The 21940-nt window shown below is 38.6% G+C and overlaps 2 protein-coding genes across 9 annotated transcripts in view; one reads left to right on the forward strand and one right to left on the reverse strand.

Annotated features, from left to right (window-relative positions):
• The window catches only part of ESCO1 (establishment of sister chromatid cohesion N-acetyltransferase 1), a 66347-nt gene extending 66158 nt beyond the window's left edge, over positions 1–189 (reverse strand). For 2 of the 5 annotated variants that reach the window (XR_006653959.2, XM_024580684.4), the window contains exon 1: positions 52–189. The gene's annotated coding sequence lies outside the window, so the exon portion shown is untranslated. The remainder of the gene's footprint in view (positions 1–51) is intronic. The other 3 variants (XM_024580686.4, XM_045187630.3, XM_045187629.3) reach the window with 3 other exon arrangements.
• Positions 135–20889, forward strand: SNRPD1 (small nuclear ribonucleoprotein D1 polypeptide). 4 transcript variants are annotated; one of them, XM_045187631.2, is made up of 5 exons: positions 135–271; positions 900–955; positions 13810–13886; positions 18107–18298; positions 20560–20889. In XM_045187631.2, exons 3-5 carry the CDS (start codon positions 13817–13819, stop codon positions 20634–20636), a joined length of 339 nt encoding a protein of 112 aa, XP_045043566.1. In that variant the 5' UTR covers positions 135–271; positions 900–955; positions 13810–13816; the 3' UTR covers positions 20637–20889. The 4 variants fall into 4 exon arrangements, with proteins under 4 accessions (XP_045043566.1, XP_024436456.1, XP_024436455.1 ...); XM_024580688.3 differs by lacking the exon at positions 135–271 and adding an exon at positions 379–578; XM_024580687.2 differs by lacking the exons at positions 135–271; positions 900–955 and adding an exon at positions 7733–7887.
• Positions 20890–21940: the final 1051 nt, after the last annotated feature.

Consider the following 21940-nt stretch of genomic DNA (forward strand, 5'->3'; position numbering starts at 1 on the left):
CACGCAGGGGGCCCAACAGCAGACAGCAAGACAGTCGGGACGCTGGCGTACCTTCCTCACGCCTGGCCGAGGGTCTTCGGGAGCCGGCAGTCCGCCTCACATCCGGGTATCAGGAGACACTCAGCTGCTTCTGCCGCGACAACCACCTCCCCCGCGGCGCAGAAACGCCAAACTTCCGGCGATGACGGCGACGCCTCCTCGCCCGTCAGATGGGAGTTACCTGCGACTGTCTTGGGCGCGCTTGCGCAACACTCTTCTTCAACCCTAACAGGTTCGACTGACGTACCCTGAAAAAGATGGCCGCCACGCTCGCTGCGTGTCACGCAGTTTTTCACCCCGGCTGGGGACGGCGGGGGCGTCGGGGAAAGGCGAGCCAGCGTCCATCCTAGGCGCAGGCGCGGTGGGAGGCCTCGCGTGCGCGCACCGCGGGTGGGCACCTTGCGGGGAGATGGTTACGCCCCCTGGCGGTGACCGCTTGCCCTTCACGGGGTCATTTCTTGGAATAAAGCCGCCCGCGCCCCCAGCGGTGGTGGTTTGTCTTGGAAAAACGTTGCCGCAGGTTCCTAGGCCAGTTGCAGGTACTGTTCTCTGCCACCTCTAATTCAAATACCTCTGATATTCTAAATGGGCCAATGTAAAGAAAAGGGGAGGCAATTGACCCTTCTCTCCTTCTCCTGCATTGCACTCCACCGACTCCAAATTTACACTATCGTCCTTCTGAACGAGAGCACAAGAATCTGTAAGAAATTGTAGAATATTCCACTAGGTGTAGTCATGGCGGGTGTTTAAAGTTTTGGTTCTTCGAAGTCTCAAAGATAGAATCTAGGGTTCTACCACTAGGATTCGTGGCTCCTACACTGCCTTTGAACATTGTTTTCTATGCTACTCTCTATTTGCAGAACTGTAAGATGGATAGATGGTACTCTTGCCTTTAAGAATCTGAAGAGGGTCATAGGTGAGTTTTTCCCTTCCTGACCTATTTTGAAACCCAGTACAACCAAAATGTGCTTTAAGTTTAGTCTGGCGAGAGTCTATGGCTTAAAAATAAAAAACAAAGATTGGGACCTGGCTGGTGTAGCTCAGTGGATTGAGCACTGGCCTAAAACCCAAAGGGTTGCTGGTTTGATTCCCTAGTCAGGGCACATGCCTTCTCTCCCTCTTTTCCTTCCCTTCCCCAATCAATCAATCAAATTTTTAAAAAATTGGTTTTATGGGTGAGGTCATTGCCCACATAACCATACATTGTTACTTGTCAAAAACCTGCCTAGTCTCCCCACTCCCACTCCTCAGTCCCTGATACATATACTTTGATGGCCTATGCCAAATGGCTTAAAATGGGAGAAAAAGCGCAGTAATAGATTGCTGATCTGGTTAAAGCTGGTTATCTACCAGACTCTGGCCTATATTTGCCTTTACCTTTAGGCTGTCAGACAACTGGTGGGGATTCTTTTCCTCTTAAACCACTTTATCTTTCATAACTCAAATTCTGCCATACAGACACACAAACCATATTTACACATTTACCTTCCCACAAAATAGGCCTCTGCTTCTGAGTGATCTACTCCACATTATTTGTTGTACTGTCCACAATAAGGAGCATAGGATACAAATGTCAGACCATAGGAAATCACATGTACTTTTTTTGTTTTTAATTTTTTTAAAGATTTTATTTACTCACTTTTAGAGAGAGGAGAAGGGCGGGAAAGAGAGAGGGAAAGAAACATTGATGTATGACAGAAACATCTATAGGTTGCCTCTCACCTGTCCCCAACTGGGGACCTGGCCGGCAACCCAGACATGTGCCCTGACTAGGAATCGAACCAGCAACCTTTCGGTTTGCAGGCCAGTGCTCAATCTACTGAGCCACACCAGCCAGAGCTGTACTTATTTTTGACACATCATATTTGATGTATAATTCATATCTTCAATTTATTCTTGGATTTTCTTTTCTAAAACTACAATCAGCTTCTTAAACATGCTGTAAAATTATAAAATAGTTTGCTTTTACAATACCATGTTATAAATTTGCTAAGTTGCTAAGATACCAGATGTTAATTGTTCCTATCACAAAAAAGAAATAATTATATGGCATGATGGATGTGTTGGTTACTGTGTTAATCATATTGCAATATATAATTGTATCAAATCAACATGTTGTGTACCTTAAAATTATACATTTTAAATGTCAGTTATATCTCGATAAAAATACATTTTAAAAACATTTTGCTTTTATGGAAAAAGTAACTCAAGTATTATTCTTTATCATTTTAAAAGACATTTTTCACTTCTGATTCATTAACACCAAAGGTCTCAATTTATAGTTTGATTAAATCTTAATTCTGTGATATCATATTTGACAAAATTTGTTTTGCCTTCCATCACTGGTTTTCTTTTAGAGCTGTCTATGAACTCTAGAATTTGGTTTATTTGATTTGGTTGTCTACTCAAAGATAATCATGACCAACTGAATAATTTTGCCTGACTGAACTTTCAAAAATTATATAAGCTCTCAGTGAACTGATCCCAATAAAAAGAAAGGCCTCCCTTCCTCAGAGCTCCTGAGAAAGTCCTTAGGGAGAACTCTGATTGGTTCAGTTTGCCATGTGCTCATGGCAAAAACAAATGCTGTGGTGCAGATGATGTACCTTGGTGCTTAACATATGGTTCTGTAAATTGTAGTATTTGAACTGCAATGGTCTCTTTTTTTGCAATCCCTACACAAAGAACCGAAAGTCCTCACTTGAAGTTTCTCTTGCTAAACTCAAAATTGAAAATGTCATATCCTGGATTTAAAGTGTTTGTTTTCCTTCCTGACTCCAAACTGCATAATGTACTTTTCTACACTTATCATTAGAATATCTACTTATAAAATCTAATAATGGATTAGTTGCATTCTCCCACACATAACATCCTCTTGTTCCTTTTCTTTCTTGTGAAAAATCTATAATGTCTGTAATATATAAAACCTCTGCTAACTCCCAGAAGACAAGGTAGGCTTACTTTCAGACTGACACTCCTGCTAGCAGCAAAGACTTTTTCTTTGTTGCTCCACTCTTGTTGACTTTATTTCAGGACTCTTAACAGTTTTATAAAATGAGAGTAAAAATTCTAAAAAAAAGAATTCAAGGTAGAAAATAAAAACAGAAAAATTATACCAATTTGGTATAAATCACCTGACAGTGACATTTCATTTTGCCATCTTCCTGGAGACCCACCATTAACACATACAAGTAATAATGTTGGCCTCACATACTTGAGAGGGCAAAAGTGTTAGCCAGGTTAAGGAACTGAATGTACAAAAGTCTAGAGAGGACAGTAAGCTTAGTGAGCTGCTAGAACTCAAACATTCCAATTCTATTGAAGGGAAAAGGGATTAAGAGGTAGGTAGAGCTCAAAGTAGGAAGGGCCTTAAGGATAATAGGGAGAAGTACCCTGTGCTCAATACTAGGAATACTGCAACGAACAGTACACACTTGCAGCATGCATTCGAATGAGGGAAACATTGAGTTATTTCAAAAATATTTCAGGTCCCACTGGGTGCCAGGCACTATTCTAAATGATGGGAATGTAGAAGTGAACAGAACAGATATAATTCCCTGCCTTCATGCAGTTTACGTTTTCATATCAGACAACAGATAAGTAAATAGTTAAGTACAAAGAAGGGAATAAATATGGTGATTAACAGAGCAGCACTGTCTAATCATACTTTCTCAGGATGGAAATGACCTGTATCTGCACTGTCCATAAGGGTAACCATATCCCTGTTACAGAACAGACAGGAGTGGTGGTGAACAATATACTATCACCAAAAGGACCCCCCTTTCTCTCTGGAGGTCCCCCCCGACTTACTAGGTTTGCCTTGCCCGCCGCCAGAGAAAGATGTCTCTCAATGCCAGAGACTGGTGAAAAAGAAAGAAATTATTTATTTAAGTTATACAGACTTAGAGTAATGACTAATGTCTTCATTAAAATACTAGTCCTTTAGAATACCCAGAGATGCACACAGTCCTTCCTTCTCCCTCGCCCAGTTTGGGGTACCATATCTTAGGAAAAGAAGTAGAAGTCTGTGATTCAGGCTCCCGGCACCATTAGCTGTGTCACCGCCACGGGATCCCCACTCCACCAAAACTGCATGGTCCTCTCTCCCCCTTCTCCCCCAAAACCATGTGGTCTTCTCTCCCGTTTGGCTGCCCCACCTGTGTTTAAATCCCAGCACCAGTCTTCCTCTGCAGCCCCATTTCCGACTCCTCCCACAATCAGTTACACCTGCCAGCATTCCCGTATCCTTCCAGCTTTACTGGGCTGCCCTAGTAAGTCTGGGCAAGTGTGGCCCCATGGCATGGAGCCAATCTTCTCCGACCTCTCACGCAGGCGCTGTAACCAGAGGGAGTTGCTTCCCAGTTACATCTTGGGTGGAAGTCACTCTCATCTCCCTGGCTCAAAGCAGGGCCACAGCTATTTAACATATTCATGAAACCAGTAAAAGGTTATAGATATGTTAAACGACGATGCCAGAGGTTAGCTGCACAGCTGTTGCTATGCAAAACAGCTCTGAATGGCCCTGCTCCATGTATCCCTTCCCCCAGCTCAGGCTTGTGGGGGTGAGGACATCCTATATATATTTTTCTAATATTTCCTGGACACCTTGAGTTCTGGACCCCATTACAAATCCCTATTTGGGCCCCCCCTCTTGGTTGCACCCTTTTACATCCCCAGATGGTTATGGAGTGATTGAAGTGTGATTATTGTAACTGAGGAACTGAATTTTTAATTTTACTTAATTTTCATTTAAATAACCACATTTAGGCACTATGTTTAATCAAGGGACTCATCATGGGCTTTGTTTTTTTACAACTCTTAAGACCTGTTCTTCTAGAGTTTCCAAAAACTACCTCTCCACTCACATCCAAAAGGAAAGAGTATTCTCTGCAAAGGTCTGATTGATCAGCTTATACTGCAAGCCCACTGTGGACGAGTAATGGAATGTGATTATTAACATAAGGTAGAGTCAGCATCCGTAGGACCTCATGAATCACCAGGAGGTTATTGGAAACTGTTGGAAAGAAAAGGGGATAGGTGTTGAGAAGGCAGTACACAAACGTGCATTACAGTTTTGCTAATCAATTATGGTCCATGGACTAGGGGCATCTTCATCAACTGAAGGCTTGTTAGTGTTTAAAAAAATTGAACCAAGTAAATTTAAGGTTTGAATTGGCTTTATTCACCATGCAAAGGTTACAACTGATCTGAGAGATAGAAACAAACTCTTTTCTTAAATATTATTACATATATTGGGTGCATAGGTTCAAGGTTATGACTAGCTGCGCACTTGTATGTGACTAATGTTGGCCGTCAGTTTAGTTATAACAAAGTTTCATAAGGGCGTGTGATATTCAATAGTAAATTGCATCTGAGAGAAACCGTGAAGTCCGAGGTCAGTGTTGGTGTAGTTGTTTTTTTTTTTTTTTGAACTTCGAAGTCAGTGTTGTAGGGTTTGTTTGTTTTTTTTCATTTAGTGTTGAAAATGGCTGGAAAAATACATTGATTTGATAATCCAAGACATGTTGAGGACCTTTAGCGAATGATTGCTACTGGAGTCATTTATCAAAATATTTTTGCAAGTGTTGTGAAAAGTCTTTATGCCTTGAACATAAATACTCGATATTTTTGGGGATGACTATAACAAACGGTTTTTCAAAACCAACTGTTGAAAATTCTGATCGCTAATGTTAAAGACTTTTTTTGGTTGTGTTTTTCAGCAATATCCATATTTCTGTTATTTGAAAAGAAAATTTTTTATTCTTTATGTTTTTAGTTTTTAATAATTTCTAGGTTGTAACTGAAAATAAATTTTAAAAATCGTGTATTTTATTATATTAATATAGTAAATGCCAATTGGCAGTGTTTAAATTTTTTTTTCTCATTTTACCACTTAGTGGTAATGAATGTATCTCCCAGGAACGTGCAACCTGTGCTGTAATTTTTTTGACTGCAACCTCCACAGGGTTAAGTGATTCATGAATTGGGCAGCATCCCATTTAGCAACTAGAAGGACACTGTACAAAATGGAAGCAGGGTGGGGCAAGGAAGCTATTAGTGAAAGAAAAGAAGCCAGGACATCTTTGAGGGAAGAGAAGTGGGAGGCTTGTTAACATGTAAATTGCCTGTTCTTTCCAGGGAGAATAGAGATAGCCTAGGTGACAGGACAGACTGCTGATCCTTGACCAGAAAATTCCAAACTGGATAATTAAGATTATGTTTCTGGGAGAGATTGAAACTGCAGTTAAATCAGGTATTAAATCTAGGTTTGATATTATAGGCTGTTAACACATGTGACTCCATTTTGGGCCTGTGGTTATTTTTCTTTAACATTAGAAATGCAGAATGTCAGACCCCACACCAACTGAATCAGAATTTTCTTTTTCTTTTTTTAAAATTTTTATTGTTATTCAATTACAGTGGTATGCCTTTTCTCCCCATCAGAATTTTCATTCTAAAGTTTCATCCAGGTGAGTCCTATGTACATTAAAATTTGATGAGCACTGCTTTACAAAATCCAAGAGTTTTCAATGGTAAAGGATAAAATCTAGGCTGAAGATACAAATTAAAGCCAAGGCTTTGGAGATCGCCTAGGCTAAAGAGAAAGTACCCATGAGGAGACTACATCTAATGTAAGCCCTGAAGCACACCAGCATGTAATGGCTCAGTAGCGGATGAGGCAGCTGAGACCTAAAAAGAGTAGCTAGTGGGATAGGAATAAAACCAGGTATGCTTACTATTCTGGAAGCCAAGCAAGGAGGGTATTACAAGAGGGGAGTATCTGTGTTGAATGCTGCTGAGATGTTGAGTAGGATGAGGACAGAAGTTTGTCTTGGAGGTTTTTGATAACCTTTAAAAAAGCAATTTCAGTGTAGTTTGAAGAGTGAGTTGGGGGTGATAAAAACAAATATAGACATCTCATTCAAAAAATTTTCTGTGAAAGAATTCTGTCAGTAGCTGGAGCTGCATCAGAAAAGAACTTTGTTTTGTTTGTAATATAAATTTGTATGCTGATGGAAAAAATCCAGTAGAGAGGGAGAAAGTGATGATTCAGGTTAGGTGAGGCTAAGTGAAGGAGTGGAATTTTTGAGAAAATGGGAGATAGGATCCATACAACAACAGAGGAGTTTGCCTTGGAAAGGAGCAATAATACTTCTGCCCCTGTAACAGCAAGGAAAGCAGGATGGCTTCCGTAACATTAACAGAGAGTGATTTGGAAAAGGACTTGGATTGTAAAATGTTGGAGAGGGACAGAAGAAAGAAGGTATGAAATCGTTTTCGAGCTCATTAGAGAAGTATAACACGATCTCTGGGTACTGTAGCGGCCTTTAAAAGTTTGCGTCCAGAATTTAAAGTAAGAAAGAATTAACTGAATTGCGTGGTTTTCTTTAACTACATTAAGTACTGCTGAAATTCCTGGCTTTGTAGCAGAATTTAGGTAATCCTTTGGGCTTCTCTCAGTATTTCCTTTCGCTCACGGGTATGTTTTGGTGCCGCGCGCTACGAGGTGGACTGCCGTGTCGAAGTGCCTAGTAATTGAATTTAATATCAAACCTCCCTTTGACAGACAATTTCCTCCCAGACTAGCCCTAGACGATCTTAGCGGTCGCAAGGCACACCTCCAGCCGCCAGGGGCCGCAGTAGCGCGCCTCGCGGCCGGAAGGGAGTGCGACCCAACGCCGCCTCTGCGTTTCCGGTGAGCGTTCGCTGCACTGCGCGCGTTCTTTACACCCGAGGCCTACGAGTAGGCGTTTCCGGCCATTCATAGTCCAGTGCGTGGCCCTCAGTTCTTTTTTGTGCACTCTCGCGCTGAAAACGTGACGACTCCGTAAGGATGAAGCTTGTGAGGTGAGGAGGTGACCAAACCAGTCGGGGGCCTTGAAGGGACAGTTGGGGCGGGTAGCGAGAGGCTGGGCTATCCCATTTGCAGGAGGCGCGAAAGCCGCGTGCGCCGGTTGCTAACTGCCTGCGGCGCCCGCCACTCCCGCCCCGTGCCGGCCGCGCCGCCGCGGGCCTTCGGGCCAGGCGTTCAGGCTGAGTCGCGAGGGGATAAACTCGTGTCTTTCGGGAGGTTGACGTAAAGACCGAGCCCTTTCTTCTCACCCACTGTCTTAGGCCTTAAAGGTACAGCTTCGGGCTTACAAAGTTGTGGTTTCGGTTACTGAGGATTTTCTAGTTTAGTTTTTCTAGTTTCTACATCTCGGGCCCACCTCAGCCGTCAGGAATCCGCACGCTCCCTCAGATCGTGGGAGACATAAAAATTGCATGCCCTGCGAAAGTAGTTTAAATGCGCTTTTAAAAGAATACTTAGAAGCTGCTGGGGTTTATCTGGGAAATAATGAAGTCAGTTTCCGAAGTGTTTTAAATTTGACTTAATTTTTTGTTCTTTTTTAGTTCATTCTTTATAGTTTCTAGACTTAAGATTATTTAACCTACAGTCCCCTTTAAAGTAGGCCTTTCATTTAGGAAATAATCGCCCAACTTGGGACAGAATCACTTTTCGTATATGTGACTGACCACACGGATAATCGGTATTTCTTCCTTTTTATTTCTTAAACCTGGTTGATTAAACCCACTGAAGACTTGTTTGAGTAACCTAAAGGTTTCTAATAAATAAGCCAGCAGTTATACATATTTAGCTGTTGAGTCAAGGATTGTCAGTGCCGACCAAACAGTAATTGGGCACCTGTTAACTCTGTGTGCTGAAAATGGACTTTTTTTTTTTTTTAAAGTAGAGTCCTGCCTTGTTGGAGGTTTCTGTTTTGGGGGGAAGACAGACAAGTAGATAATTTGTGGTGTGTTTGAAATAACTTTTAACCCTTCAGGTTGGAGTTTGTAGAGAAGGCATTTAAGGTTAACTTTTAGTCCCTTTTTATTTGAGCTATAACTCTGGATAAAGCCGTTTCAGAATTTAAAGTATATTGCATTTTCTCAATAGCTAGCAGTGTGAACTTTTTAGTTAAATTTTATGTGTTACTGTTTGAAATCAGTTTGTCTCATTTAAAGATTTCCATGTTGTGACTATTTTCATGTAAATTTTAATGACTCTTGAATCCTATTCTGTGCCTTAGAATATAGAAACAAAATTTCTTCTAATTGGAGAATGTATTTTGTACTAAGAGTAGATATTTGTCTAACTGATTTGCATTTCAGTAGACTTCTTTCTCTTTTTAAAAAGCTTTTATTGTTATTCAATTACAGTTGTGTGCATTTTCTCCCCATCCCTCCACCCCACCCCTCAGTAGACTTATTTCTATACCTTAGTTGGTGGCAGAATCTTTCTTATCTTATTGTCACCCTAAACAAAAACCTGAGAGTCTTGACCTCTTTCTCTCTCGATAATCCTGATGCCTGAAAAATTTGGCATTTTTATCTACCTTACAGTAGTATCTCTGACTGTTGAATTCTCTTTGCTTTTTGAACTTAGTATGGGTTTGTATCCTGAAGGATAGATACCATGTTATTTGAATATCGAAGTTTCAGAAGGGAAAAAGAACTCAGATAGTAAAGGATTCATCAGAAAATAATTCCAATCTATTTGGTTTCCAGGCTTGGATTATTATGTCTGTTTCTCCTGTCCCCTACCATTCTAAATGTCACCACTGAACTGTTCAGGCTCCATTTTTCACCCCTGGTTTTTTTCCAAGACATAATAACCTCTTGAGGTAAATATTTCATACAATGAAATTTAGTGTGCATTTCCTGATTTTCAAAAATGTATACACCTGTGTAACCCAAGCCACTGTTAAGATATGGAACATTACCAAAGGCTTAGTTTCCTCAAGCCCTTTCCTGTCAATCTTTGGCCCTGTACCTACAGAGGCAACCAGTTTCTTCCACCATAGCTTGATTTTGCTTGTGCTAGAATTTCCTATATTTGGAGTCATGGAGTATGCATTCTTTTTGTGTAAAATTTGTTTTACTCCGCATATTTTTAAGATTCATCTACATTATGGTTTGTATCAGTATTTTGTTTATTATTAGTAATCAGTCCATTGTGTGTTTTAAAGTTATGTATCTAAAATTGCTTTGAACTTTATTGTGCAAGGTCTCCTCCCCCCTTTTGGGTAATTAGGAGTGGAGTTACTGGATCATGGCATTGATACACATTTAGTTTTATAAGAAGCTGTCAGACCACTTTCCATAGTATAGTGGTTGTACCATTTTACACTCCCACCAACAGTAGATTAGAATTCCAGTTGCTTCATAACCCTCCTCAGCATCTGTTGCTGTCAGTTTAATTTTAGCTATTTAGTGATAGTAGTGTCCCATTATGGCTTCAGTCTTCATTCTCCTAATAGCTAATGATGTTGAGCACTTTCTCATCTATCGGCCATTCACATATATGTGTGAAGAGTTTAGTTTTTTTGTGTTCTTTTAATTATTGAATAATAAGAATTCTTTATATATTATGCATACTAGTCCTTTGTCAGAAATAATTTCTCTCTTGTGGCTTGCTTGTTCATTTCCTAATGTCTTTGGTGACCAGAAGTTTATTTTGAGGAAGCCTTAACTTACTAGCTTTTTCTTTTATGGTTATTGTTCTCTCTACACTGTCAAAGTTTTGTCTGCCTTCAAACCATGAAGTTATTCTGTTTTGCTCTAAAAGCTTTATAATTTTAACTCTTAGGTTTAGGTTTGTGATCTACCTTCAGTTAATTTTGGTAGGTGGTGTAAGTTAGCAATCCAGGTTCATTTTTTTTCTATATGGACTTCCAGTTATTCTGTATTGCTGAATATAAATCTCTATTATGATCCATTTCATTATTTGTTGAAAAGGTTTTTCTTTGCCCATCAGACTGTTTTAGCAGTCCCATAAGCACCTTTGTAGAAAGTAGACTATATAAATGGGGGTCTATTTCTGGACTCTGTTTTATTTCATTGATCAGTTTGTTAATTCCTCTGTCTTGATTACTGTAACTTTAACCTGTATACTGCTCTAGCCACCTAATTTGTCTTTCAGTGTGAATATAACAGAGATTGGGCTCTCCATGATAGGTGCCTGCCTAACTTCCTATTCATTTTCTTGGACCTAATATTCCATCAATAGTACCTGGAATTTCTCAGTGTTGCGCTATTTCTTATTACCATATCTTTGCTCTTTTTGCTGCATATTTCCAACCTTTCAGACACCTTGCTACAAGTCCACTAAGATTTGATTCCCTCCTACCCTTGCTACATTATTTGCCTGGTAAAAGTCTGTGCATATCTCCATTGGTTTTCTAATTTAGTTTCTTTTTAAAAATCTTTTGTGTCCTTTCTACTAGAATTTGAGCTTGTATGGAGACTAGTTTTACTTGCAAAAATAATTTGAAAGAATTTTTATAAAAGTAATTATTGAGTGGGTCAGTTAAAATAAGGGTTTTTTTTTTTTTTAACCCCAAAACCTGATAATGGAAGTAAACTAATAGTTGAAAATCTAGGCTAATATACTTATAAATGATTATTAAATTTAGAGCTCAGTTAAAGAATCCTTGTCTGGTGATTATCAATTCATTGACAGACTTTTCTTGACAGGAAACAAAAAAAGGGGTGGGAGATTCAACACATCAGTCTTTATATGAGGACATATGAACTGCTTAAAGTTTGGACCCTGGCAGGGTTAGATCAGTTTCTTAGAGCATCATCCCAATATGGCAAGGTTGTGGGTTCGATCCCCTGTTAGGGCACATACAAGAATCAACCAATGAACACATAAATAAGTGGACCAACAAATTGATGTTTTTTTCTCTCTTCCTTCCTCTCTCTCCTAAAATAAATTTAAAAGGAAAAAAAGTTTAGGACTTGATATATCCCAGGCCAATTGTTTCCCCTTTTTTAATGGCTGGCCGTACCAGTAAAAAAGTGGTATTTTAAGGATGCCTTCCTTTTAATTGAAAAATTCAGCCAACTGTTATTCAGTGCTTTTCACAATCCAGGATTAGATTAAAGGTCATAAACCTTACCCTCAGCAGCAGTCTAGAATAGGAGAAAAAGATGTAACCCTACATGTACAAGATACTGTGAAGGTGAAATGTGTATTAGATCACATTGTGGGATGATTGTCCATTTTTCTAGATGGTGATTGTGGTATTATGGTTATGTGGGAGAATGTCCTCATTAGAAAATGTATACTGAAGTGTCTGCAATTTATTTTAAGATGATTTGGTGAAAGTGTAAGTTTGGAGTGTAAGAAGGACACACACAAATGGCAACATTTCAATAAGTGTTCAACCCTTCAACTTTTCTTCCTTTGCAATATTTCATAATAAAAGTTGGGGACAAACAAGATTAGATGAAGTGTACTAAATATAAAACCAGATGAAAAAAGACAATTTGGGATGGGAAACATCTTCGTAAACAAATTACATACCTAAGAAGGATTCACAAAACTAACAGTATAAAGTGGGGGGAAATTTGTATGACTAAAGAAAACCACAAACAAACTTGAATAGCTGTAGCAAACTGTAGAAAACAAAATAAAAATTTAATTGAAAATGTGTGAAGAATATGAATAGGTAATTCACAAAAGAAACAAATTTGCAATATTTATGAAAAGATATTCAAACTCACATCTAATAGAAAATAATCAGTGGGTAGAACAGGGGAGAGTAATGGGGGGAATAGGGGGAACTGTAATTGAACAACAATAAAAAAACCGGCAGATTGCCTTTTTTTTCTTTTAAATTGACAAAATTCAGAAGATTGGTAACAGTGTTAGTAAGGATTTGCATAAATGGATTTGTGATGGCAATATATAATAGACATGAAAATGTCTCTAATACAAACTGCTAAATGGGAACTACAATTTAGAGAAGTCATTAAAATATGGCCAATTATGTTAAAAATTTTATATGTTTATAAATGCGTATAAAATGGTCTAGAAGAATATTCTCACAAACGTCGAGGGAGTTATAAAGGGAGACTTTTACTTTATTATTATATATACATATATATACAATAACTATAATCTTTTACTACCAATTACAATTTAATTATTTTTCATTCACTATTGAGATATAATTTTTTAAAAAGATTTTTAAAGTTTATTTTTAGAGAGGGGGAAGGGAGAGAGAAAGAAACAGAGAGAAACAGCAAAGTGCGGTTGCCTCTCATGTACCCCCTACTGGGGACCTGGCCTGCAACCCAGGCATGTGCCCTGACTGGAAATTGAACCGGTAACCCTTTGGTTTGCAGGCCAGCACTCAATCCACTGAGCCACGCCAGCCAGGGCTTGAGATAAAGTTGACATATAATGGTGTAAGTTTAAGGTGTATGGCATAGTGACTTGACATCTATTTCAGAATGATTGCCACAGTAAGTTTAGTTAACATTCATCATCTTTATAGATACCCACTTCCCCAAAAAAGGCTTCTTCCTTTGTGATGAGAACTTTTAAGATCTACTCTCGTAGAAACTTTCAAATATACCACATAGCAGTGTTAACTATACTCAGCATATAATAGGGAGTTTGTACCTTTTGACCACCTTCATATAATTTGTCTTGATTTCAATTTTGTGGCTTATAATGACTTTAGGATTTGTATGCATGGATGCTGTACAATGGTTTTGAGAATCAGAAATGTCCAACGAATGTCAGTTATTATTAGGCCCCTTCACAAATGTTAAGGTTTTAATTCAGGGAAACCTGAAACTTATGCAGATTGCCAACAGGAATTGATATAGATGTCTAAGCAGATCTTCAATAATTAGAAATTTTACCCTTTGACTTAATAAACATGATTTTAAAGCTTTAAAGGTAAAAAATTATCATTCCTGCTGTCTTTATAGATTTTTGATGAAATTGAGTCATGAAACTGTAACCATTGAATTAAAGAATGGAACACAGGTCCATGGAACAATCACAGGTATGGAGGTTGGGCTACTTTATAACACTTTCCCCCCCTGTCTCTTCTATCTACAGGCCAGAATTCTGATCTGATTGCTTGATGAACATTTTTGTAGTAGGAATCTCATTCTTTTTGTCTGGATTATTTCATTGACTTTCTTACTTAAGTCTCACCTTAAGTAATTGTGCTAAGACCAAACTGGGTTCCCCAGATTGTCCTATGTGTGACTCGTTTCCTGCTTTTCTGCCTTTCATGCCATGTGTGCCTGGAATGTTGCAACTCCCAAAATACATTTTGTTACTTTTATTAGGATTTTGTGTCCCTTGATAGATTGTAAAGATTTTGAAGATAGAGAGTGGGCTTCCATGTCTGATTATCTTGGGTATATTCTTACCCAAGATAATGGGCATATTCCAGTGGGAGATGGAGAGTGGGCAGTAAAGAATTATAAAACATACAGATCACTTCTGGTCGAGATGGCAGCGTAGGCAGACATGGCTCTCCTCTTGTCATAACCACATCAAAATTACAACTAAAACATAGAACAACCATCACTGAGGAACATCAGAAATAAAGCTGAATGGAAGTCTGACAACTACGGAATTAAAGAAACCACATCCATCCAGACTGGTAGAATCTGGCCCAGATTCGCAATAGGCTGGTCCCACACACAAGTGTGCTGGATAAAATTCAGGAGGGATATCTCGGGAGCAAGGAATCTCAAACACACACCACGCCCCCCAGCCCAGGGTTCCAGTGCCAGGAAGATAAGTCCCCACAACTTCTGGTTGCAAAAACCAGAGGGGATTGAGTTGGGGGAGAAACTTTTGGAGTCCCAAGCAGTTGGTCATAACCCACACACAGGCTCACCAACTAAGACTCACTCCCTCGGCTCCAGCACCGGGGTAGCAGCTTGAAAGGCACCAGTAATATACAGGGAGAAACCGAAATGTCTGGCATCAAGGCTAGCAGAGGCCATTGTCCCTTTTCTAAACCCTCCCCACACAGAGCCTGTAAGCTGCTGCCATATCTAAGACTCCATCAACCTGGCTAACACTCTTTGACCTGCCTTGGAGATCCCCAGAGGCTCTCTACCACCCACCCCACTTTTCCTTAAGAGTGGCTGGTCTTTGCTCCTAAATTTTATCAAACAAGCAGCAGTTGGCTTCAGTGAGTCCTAGCAGCAGCCAGCTTAGATTCACAGCTTGGCTTCACCTGGGAATCTCCAGGCACATCTGAGATTGCTTTACAGCTCAGGCAGGGTGCCCTGGGCAAAACACAGGTGGGGGCTGACCTTGGCCTGCTCTACTGGGGAAACTCCAGGGCCAGTGGACAGGTACAGGACATGTCGGAGCACCACCACCCTGCCCCTACACAGCTGATCCTGACGGTGGAGGTCCGTGGTCAGTGGTCACAGCCAGTCCTTGCAGCGGAGTGGCCTGGGTAAATCCCTCCCATTGATCTGCCAACGATAACCAAGGCTCTACTACAAGAGAAGGGTATACTAGGCCCACACAAAGGGTGCACCTCGAGTACCCAGCTTGGGTGGTAGGGGAGGCTGTCCCACTGGACCCTACAGGACACCTACTACAATTGGCCACACTGCCAAGAAATGAAGTCAAAGCAGCCCTACCTAATACTTAGAAACAAACACAGAGAGGCTGCCAAAATGAGGAGACAAAGAAACATGGCCCAAATGAAAAACATCAAAACTCCAGAAAAAGATCTAAATGAAATGGAGATAAGCAATATATCAGATTCAGATTCAGAACACTGGTTGTAAGGATGCTCAAGGAACTTAATGAGGACCTCAACAGCATAAAAAAGATTCAGTCAGAAATGAAGCATATACTAATAAAATAAAGAACAATGTGGAGGGAAACAACAGTACAGTGAATAAAGCCAAGAATCAAAACAATGATTTGGAACATAAGGAATTAGAAAACAACCAATCAGAACAAGAAGGAAAAAGAATCCAAAAAAAAAAATGAGGTAAGTATAAGCAGCTTCTGGGACAACTTCAAGCATTCCAACATTTGCATTTTAGAGGTACCAAAAGGAGAAGAGAAAGCAAGAAATTGAACTATCTGAAAGGATAAAGATAACTTCCCTAGTTTGGTGAAGGTAACAGATGTGGAAGTCCAGAAAGCACCGAGTCCCAATTTTGATGGATGCAAAGAGGCCCTCTCCAAGACACATCATAATTAAAATGCCAGAAGTTAAAGGTAAAAAGAATCTTAAAAGCAGCAAGAGAAAAGCAGTTAGTGCCCTACAGGGGAGTTCCCATAAGACTGTCGGCTGATTCCATCGCAAAAGAAACTTTGCAGGCTTGAAGGGACTGGTGAGAAATACTCAAAGTCATGAAAAGCAGGGACCTATGGCCAAGAGTGCTTTACCTGACAAAGATATTATTTAAAATTGGAGAGCAGATAAAGAGCTTCCCAGACAAGAAAAAAACTAAAGGAGTTCATCATCACGAAACCATTATTACATGAAATGTTAAAGGGACTTATTAAGAAAAGGAAGATCAAAACTATGAACATTAAAATGGCAATAAATACATATCAACAGCTGCATCTAAAAAACTAAGCAAACAAGAAGAACAGAGATAGAATCATAGATACAAAAAGAATTTTGATGGTTGTCAGTTGGGAATGGGTGAAGAGGTGAGGGAATTAAGAAGTACAAATAGGTAGTTACAGAATAGCCATGGGGATATAAAGTACAATATAGGAAATGGAGTAGCCAAAACACTTGGACGAATGACCCATGGGCATGAACAGTGGTGCGGAGGATTGGCCTGAGGGAGTAGGGGGTGCTGGGTAGAGGAGGGCAAAGAGGGAAAATTCTGGGCAACTATAATAGCATAATCAATAAAATTTTAATACAATGCATAGATCAAGCATCTGAGTAAACCAAGAAAATATACTAGATTAAACATATTATTTGTGAATATACTAGAACTTTGCAATGCCAGTTGCTGTGAAAGGAAATCGTCAATACAATATATGGTTTTGTCTGCTTTTTCCTGAGTTCTGGTTTTTTTAGGGACTAGATTTAATGATAGCACATACATAAAAAACGTAATGTAGTGCAAGCTTTGTTTAACATAGTAGGCACTTAATAAGCAATGTTGGGAGGGGCTAAAGTGATTTGGAGCAAAATGTAAAAGATCTAATTCCCGCTTCCACTGACAACCACCATTACAATCTTGTATCCTTTACAAGAATATATATTTTAGTTTTCATAGTAGGGATAATCAGACTATCGATAGGGATTTTGAGGATTAAATTAAAATGTCTTAGCGTGCAATTCCTGGAACATAGAGCTTGTAAGTCTTCCCCCCCCCCCCCCCCCCCCCCCGCTTTCTGTTGAAGGATCAAGGTCCCCAAGGAGATGGAATATATCAAAAGTATGTTAATTTGGGAAAAGAGAGGACCTTTTCTATGAATGCAATGAGGGAGGAAAATATTAGTAATAATTAGTAAATTTGAGATGGATATTAGGAAAGTTGAGAGAATTTACGGTTTTTGACCTTAACTTTCCAGGGACAGAAGTTTACTGGATCTTTAGTTATCCTATTTGTTCAGATGTATTGGTAAGGGCTCCAATAATTGAATATTCCTGCTGTCCTGCTATATAGTTGTCCTAGAAAACCTTGCTTTTTATATTGCAAAATCTCGTACTAAAAATGACTAACGGAAAAATAGTTTGAGGTATTCCACTCAAAACCTGTGCAACTTTGGGCATCAAAGTGTTAACAAAAAACGGTAATGCTCATTTTGAAAAACACTTTAAAAGACATGTTAAATTTCTTGTAATAATAAAAAATAATACTCTGCACATAGGACTTCATTCTTAAAGCAAAAATGAAGGTAGCTCAGTAGAACAAGATGTAAGGAAGTTGTGGAGACAATAGGAGAACCATGCGATAAGCGTTGCCTGAGGGTCTAAGTATACATGGGGACAATGGGAATAGACCTGTGCCAGGGTTTCTCCATTGCTTACTGCATTCACTTCTGTAAACAATTCTAACATGGTAGTGAACATTTCTATAGAGGAAAGACTTTTGATTTGTTCTAACAGTATCCCCTGTTTACCAGCTGACATAATTATATTGCAGATACTTGCACTGTAGCAGAAAAGTACTTTTGTAATATGGTTTACACTATGACTTGATATATTAATTGGTTTTCTTCCTCATGGTGCTAATAATTGCTCTTTTTTTTTCCCTTTAGGTGTAGATGTCAGCATGAATACTCATCTTAAAGCTGTGAAAATGACCCTGAAGAATCGAGAACCTGTACAGCTGGAAACGCTGAGTATTCGAGGAAATAACATTCGATATTTTATTCTGCCAGACAGCTTACCTTTGGATACACTACTTGTGGATGTTGAACCAAAGGTGAAATCTAAGAAAAGAGAAGCTGGTAAGTTTGAAGGATTATAAACGTTTTTGTGAATTTATTTGTACTCTAGTCCACTATTCAAACTGTAAACATTTGCAAACAACTCAGGTTTTTTTGTTTTTGTCTTTAATTGCCTGTACTTGCCATGAATGCATATAGTATTTGTTATTATTACTGGTGTTATTAAAAACACGGATGCTGTTCTTCTGGTACATTTGTCAGTGGCCTTGTTTCCCACCTCATACATACTTTGGAAGATTTGGATATTGCCTCTTTATTTCTAGTATTCTGAAATTTCTTAATGACTTGGCATAGAATCTTTCCTTGTTCTCCTTTTTTTTTCCTTCATTTTGTTGTTTTGGGTACTTGGTGGGCCATTTCAGTATGGATTTATTTTCTTATTTTTCTCTTGGTTCTGTTTCCTGAGAAATTTCCTTGACTTCATTTTCCAATATACTTAATTTTTAAGCCTCCTTGTTCTCTGATAACTTTTCATACTATGTTTTAGGGGTGTGTTTTTAAGTTAATTCTGTATTTGGCATTGTTTATTTTCTCTTTTTATTTGGTCTCTTTGTTTTTGGTCTTTACAATAAAGGCCTTACTTGCTCTTTGGCCATCTGTTATTTGGCGAGGAACCAAAAAGAGAAGTTCTGGGTAGGAAGGGAGTCTGGACTCCTCAGCTGGTGGATATTATAGTAGGGTGGTTCAAAAGTGAGTTGGCCTCTTCACTGAAGACACCCAAATTTCAATATATGAAAGTCTTTTTTGGAGCTGGTTTTCTCACAAAAAGATTCCAGTCACCTACCATGGGAGACACATAACTGACAGCCAGCATTATAAGAACAGGAAGGAGAAAGGGACTGGGTATTTTGTAGACAATCACTAAATGTAATGATTTTGAGACTGCTCACACTGAAAAATAATACCTGGCATCATAACCCATTATACAAATTACTAAAACAAAAGTTTGGGGAAGAATGATTAGCTTTAATACATGCAAATTCCCTTAAGGTTCCTAACCTATTTTCTTTAAGTTAAGAAAAATTTCAGGTTACAACCTATAACTTAAAAAACACTAACTTAATACCCCTCTCCATTCTCATCAGCTCTATGCCTCTTGCTGCTATCCAGCTTGCAAGTGTTTTCAAATATGAAGCCTTTTTGTTTCGGTGTCTGTAGGTTCATTTCACCTTTTTTCCCCTACCTGCTTGTTAGGGAAATAATCATTAGTTTTGCAAGATGGGGAGGAGGACTGAACAGTCTACGGCTCCACATAAGAATTGTCAACCATTTTTTTCCTGTTTTCAGCCCAGTGTCATTGTATCTTCCCCTTGGTTCCCAATGTCCCAAGGTCTCTTGGAAGTTGTTATTCCTTTACTGAATATATACTGTTCTTACACTACTTTCTTACTTAAAAATTTGTTGAAATCTTTCAACTACTGTATTTTCTCCGCTTTATTTAATTTTTTATATTTTGTCCTTTTTTTGTCTTTATAGGTATTTACCATTTTTATTCCATTTCTATTATGAATAATGTTTCAGAAGGAATTAAAGATGTGTGGTTAATCTTCCTTGTTTCAACAGAACCCCTTGACTTCTTTGTATTTATTTGAATAGTAAAACTGAAAATAATAGCTAGAAATGTAGAATCTGACTGACTTGACTCCATGTCACAATTTTTCAAACATTTATAGCTATCCAACATGAAATTAAGTTTATTTGGACATGAGTTTTCTGTCACTGATAAATCAAGTAGAGTTAGGATGGCCAGGTGTGACAGGGATAATGCTATATGGATTAAAGTACTAGGTTATGATTGGATCAAATGACTTAAGATTTTGAAGAGTCATGAGGTTGTTACTTGATATAGTATGTTTTTAGACTTCTTGGCTTTGAACTAACTTGCTTCAATTCTAATCAGTAACAAAACGTCTGGCACATGGTATTCATGTTCTGTTCCACTGATACAATATCTCTTCCATCTTTATGAGATTGAAGTAATTTGCATTTCATTTTGTTGTGAATTTGAGACATGCCACAAAGAAAAGTATTTTGAAACTGGATGAATTTCTTAAATATGTTCAGACAAACAAATATTATAATAAAGTGTCTTTGTAGGCCAGCAGTTCTTCGTTCTGCATGATAATGTGTTGGGAAGGGTGACTGTGAGGTTACATTTGAGAGAAGCCAGGTTAGTTTTTTTAATTGCAGATACTGTTTGAGGTGGCCAGGTAATAGCACAGAAAAGAATTTACCTTGCCTTATTTTTTCTCTTTCCTCAGTTGCAGGAAGAGGCCGGGGCCGAGGAAGAGGAAGAGGACGTGGCCGGGGCCGAGGAAGAGGGGGTCCTAGGAGATAATGTCTCTCAAGATTACTGTTTCAAAGTGATATGTGCAGTGAGATATTATTTGTAAAGGTTTTGTTTGTCAGTTTTTAATAAACATAAATGTAGGCCAGCTGTCTAGTGACTATATCAAGTGTAGTTTTAATACTTCATATATGTTCATGACATTAACACAGTAATACTGAGTATTATTACATGGTGATCCCACAATAATTATTTTGTTTGCTTTACTTTGACTTCACTTTATTAAACCTAACAGGTAAAATGAGTTTTGTTTGTTTGTTAATTCAGAAGCTGAAGTCCTGTGGAATGGGGTTTAAAATTAATTCTCCTTTCCTGAGTTTTACTCCATGGAGACTTGGGTACTTAGTAAAAGGTGATAGTCATTTTCATTGGTTTTGTTGTGATGAATTTTTTCTGGTTTTTATTTTTTTCAATAGTTTTTCAATAGAATATACTTTTACATTCTCCTGAGTTGAAACTTCAGATAACATTCCCTAAGTTGAAATGTGTCAATGTGGCATGGACCTGTCAGTGGCTCCTTTATCAAGTACTTTTAGAAGTCATTTAAGAACAAAAGGAAAAAGGCCTATTTTTTGTGATGGCGAAACTGGTTTCTTTCTAGTAATTAATAAGGATTTTTTAAAATTGTTTTAATTAGTTAAGATTAGAGAACAGCACTTCTCAATTTATACAGTTCCTTGTAAAGCTTACTACCACTAGTTTATATGCTAAGGGAAAAAAGCTAACTTTGAGGATTGGGAAGAATTAAGTCTGTATATTCACTTAAATGATGCTGTGGAGTTTTGTGTTTTAAATGAGGAAATTTCCTGCGAAGACCAAAAAGGTTTGAGGCCCTGTAAATTGAAAGATAGCAAGAGCATTTGTGTGTGATATGAGTATGTGTGTTTCGGTCTTTCCCACCCACTGATCTATTGGTGTTCCTATTATTTGAATTTAAGCATAGGGCAAGGGAGCCCAGTGAATCAGCAAGATTGAGAGAAGATATAAAGAAAACAAACAAAAGACCTGGCACAGGTGAACGAACATAAGTTGATTCCTGCCATTGTAGACCTTACAGGCTAAAAGGGAAGTAAAATTAAATAAACTTTGATACATAAACTGCAAATTGCAGCAACTCTGGTGAAGAGTACTTAATATTGTCTGTTTTAAAAGCAGTCTGTATTGGCTTCTCATTTTGATTTTAAGTCATATACCAACATAATGTCAAAGGTATTTAACTGATTTATTTTGTGAGTTTTAATGTCTAGATATTTACAGTGTGAAACCAGTCTAGTAACATAGTTTAAATGTACAAT

Source organism: Desmodus rotundus, chromosome 10 (assembly GCF_022682495.2).
Source record: "Desmodus rotundus isolate HL8 chromosome 10, HLdesRot8A.1, whole genome shotgun sequence".
Taxonomy (NCBI): domain Eukaryota; kingdom Metazoa; phylum Chordata; class Mammalia; order Chiroptera; family Phyllostomidae; genus Desmodus; species Desmodus rotundus.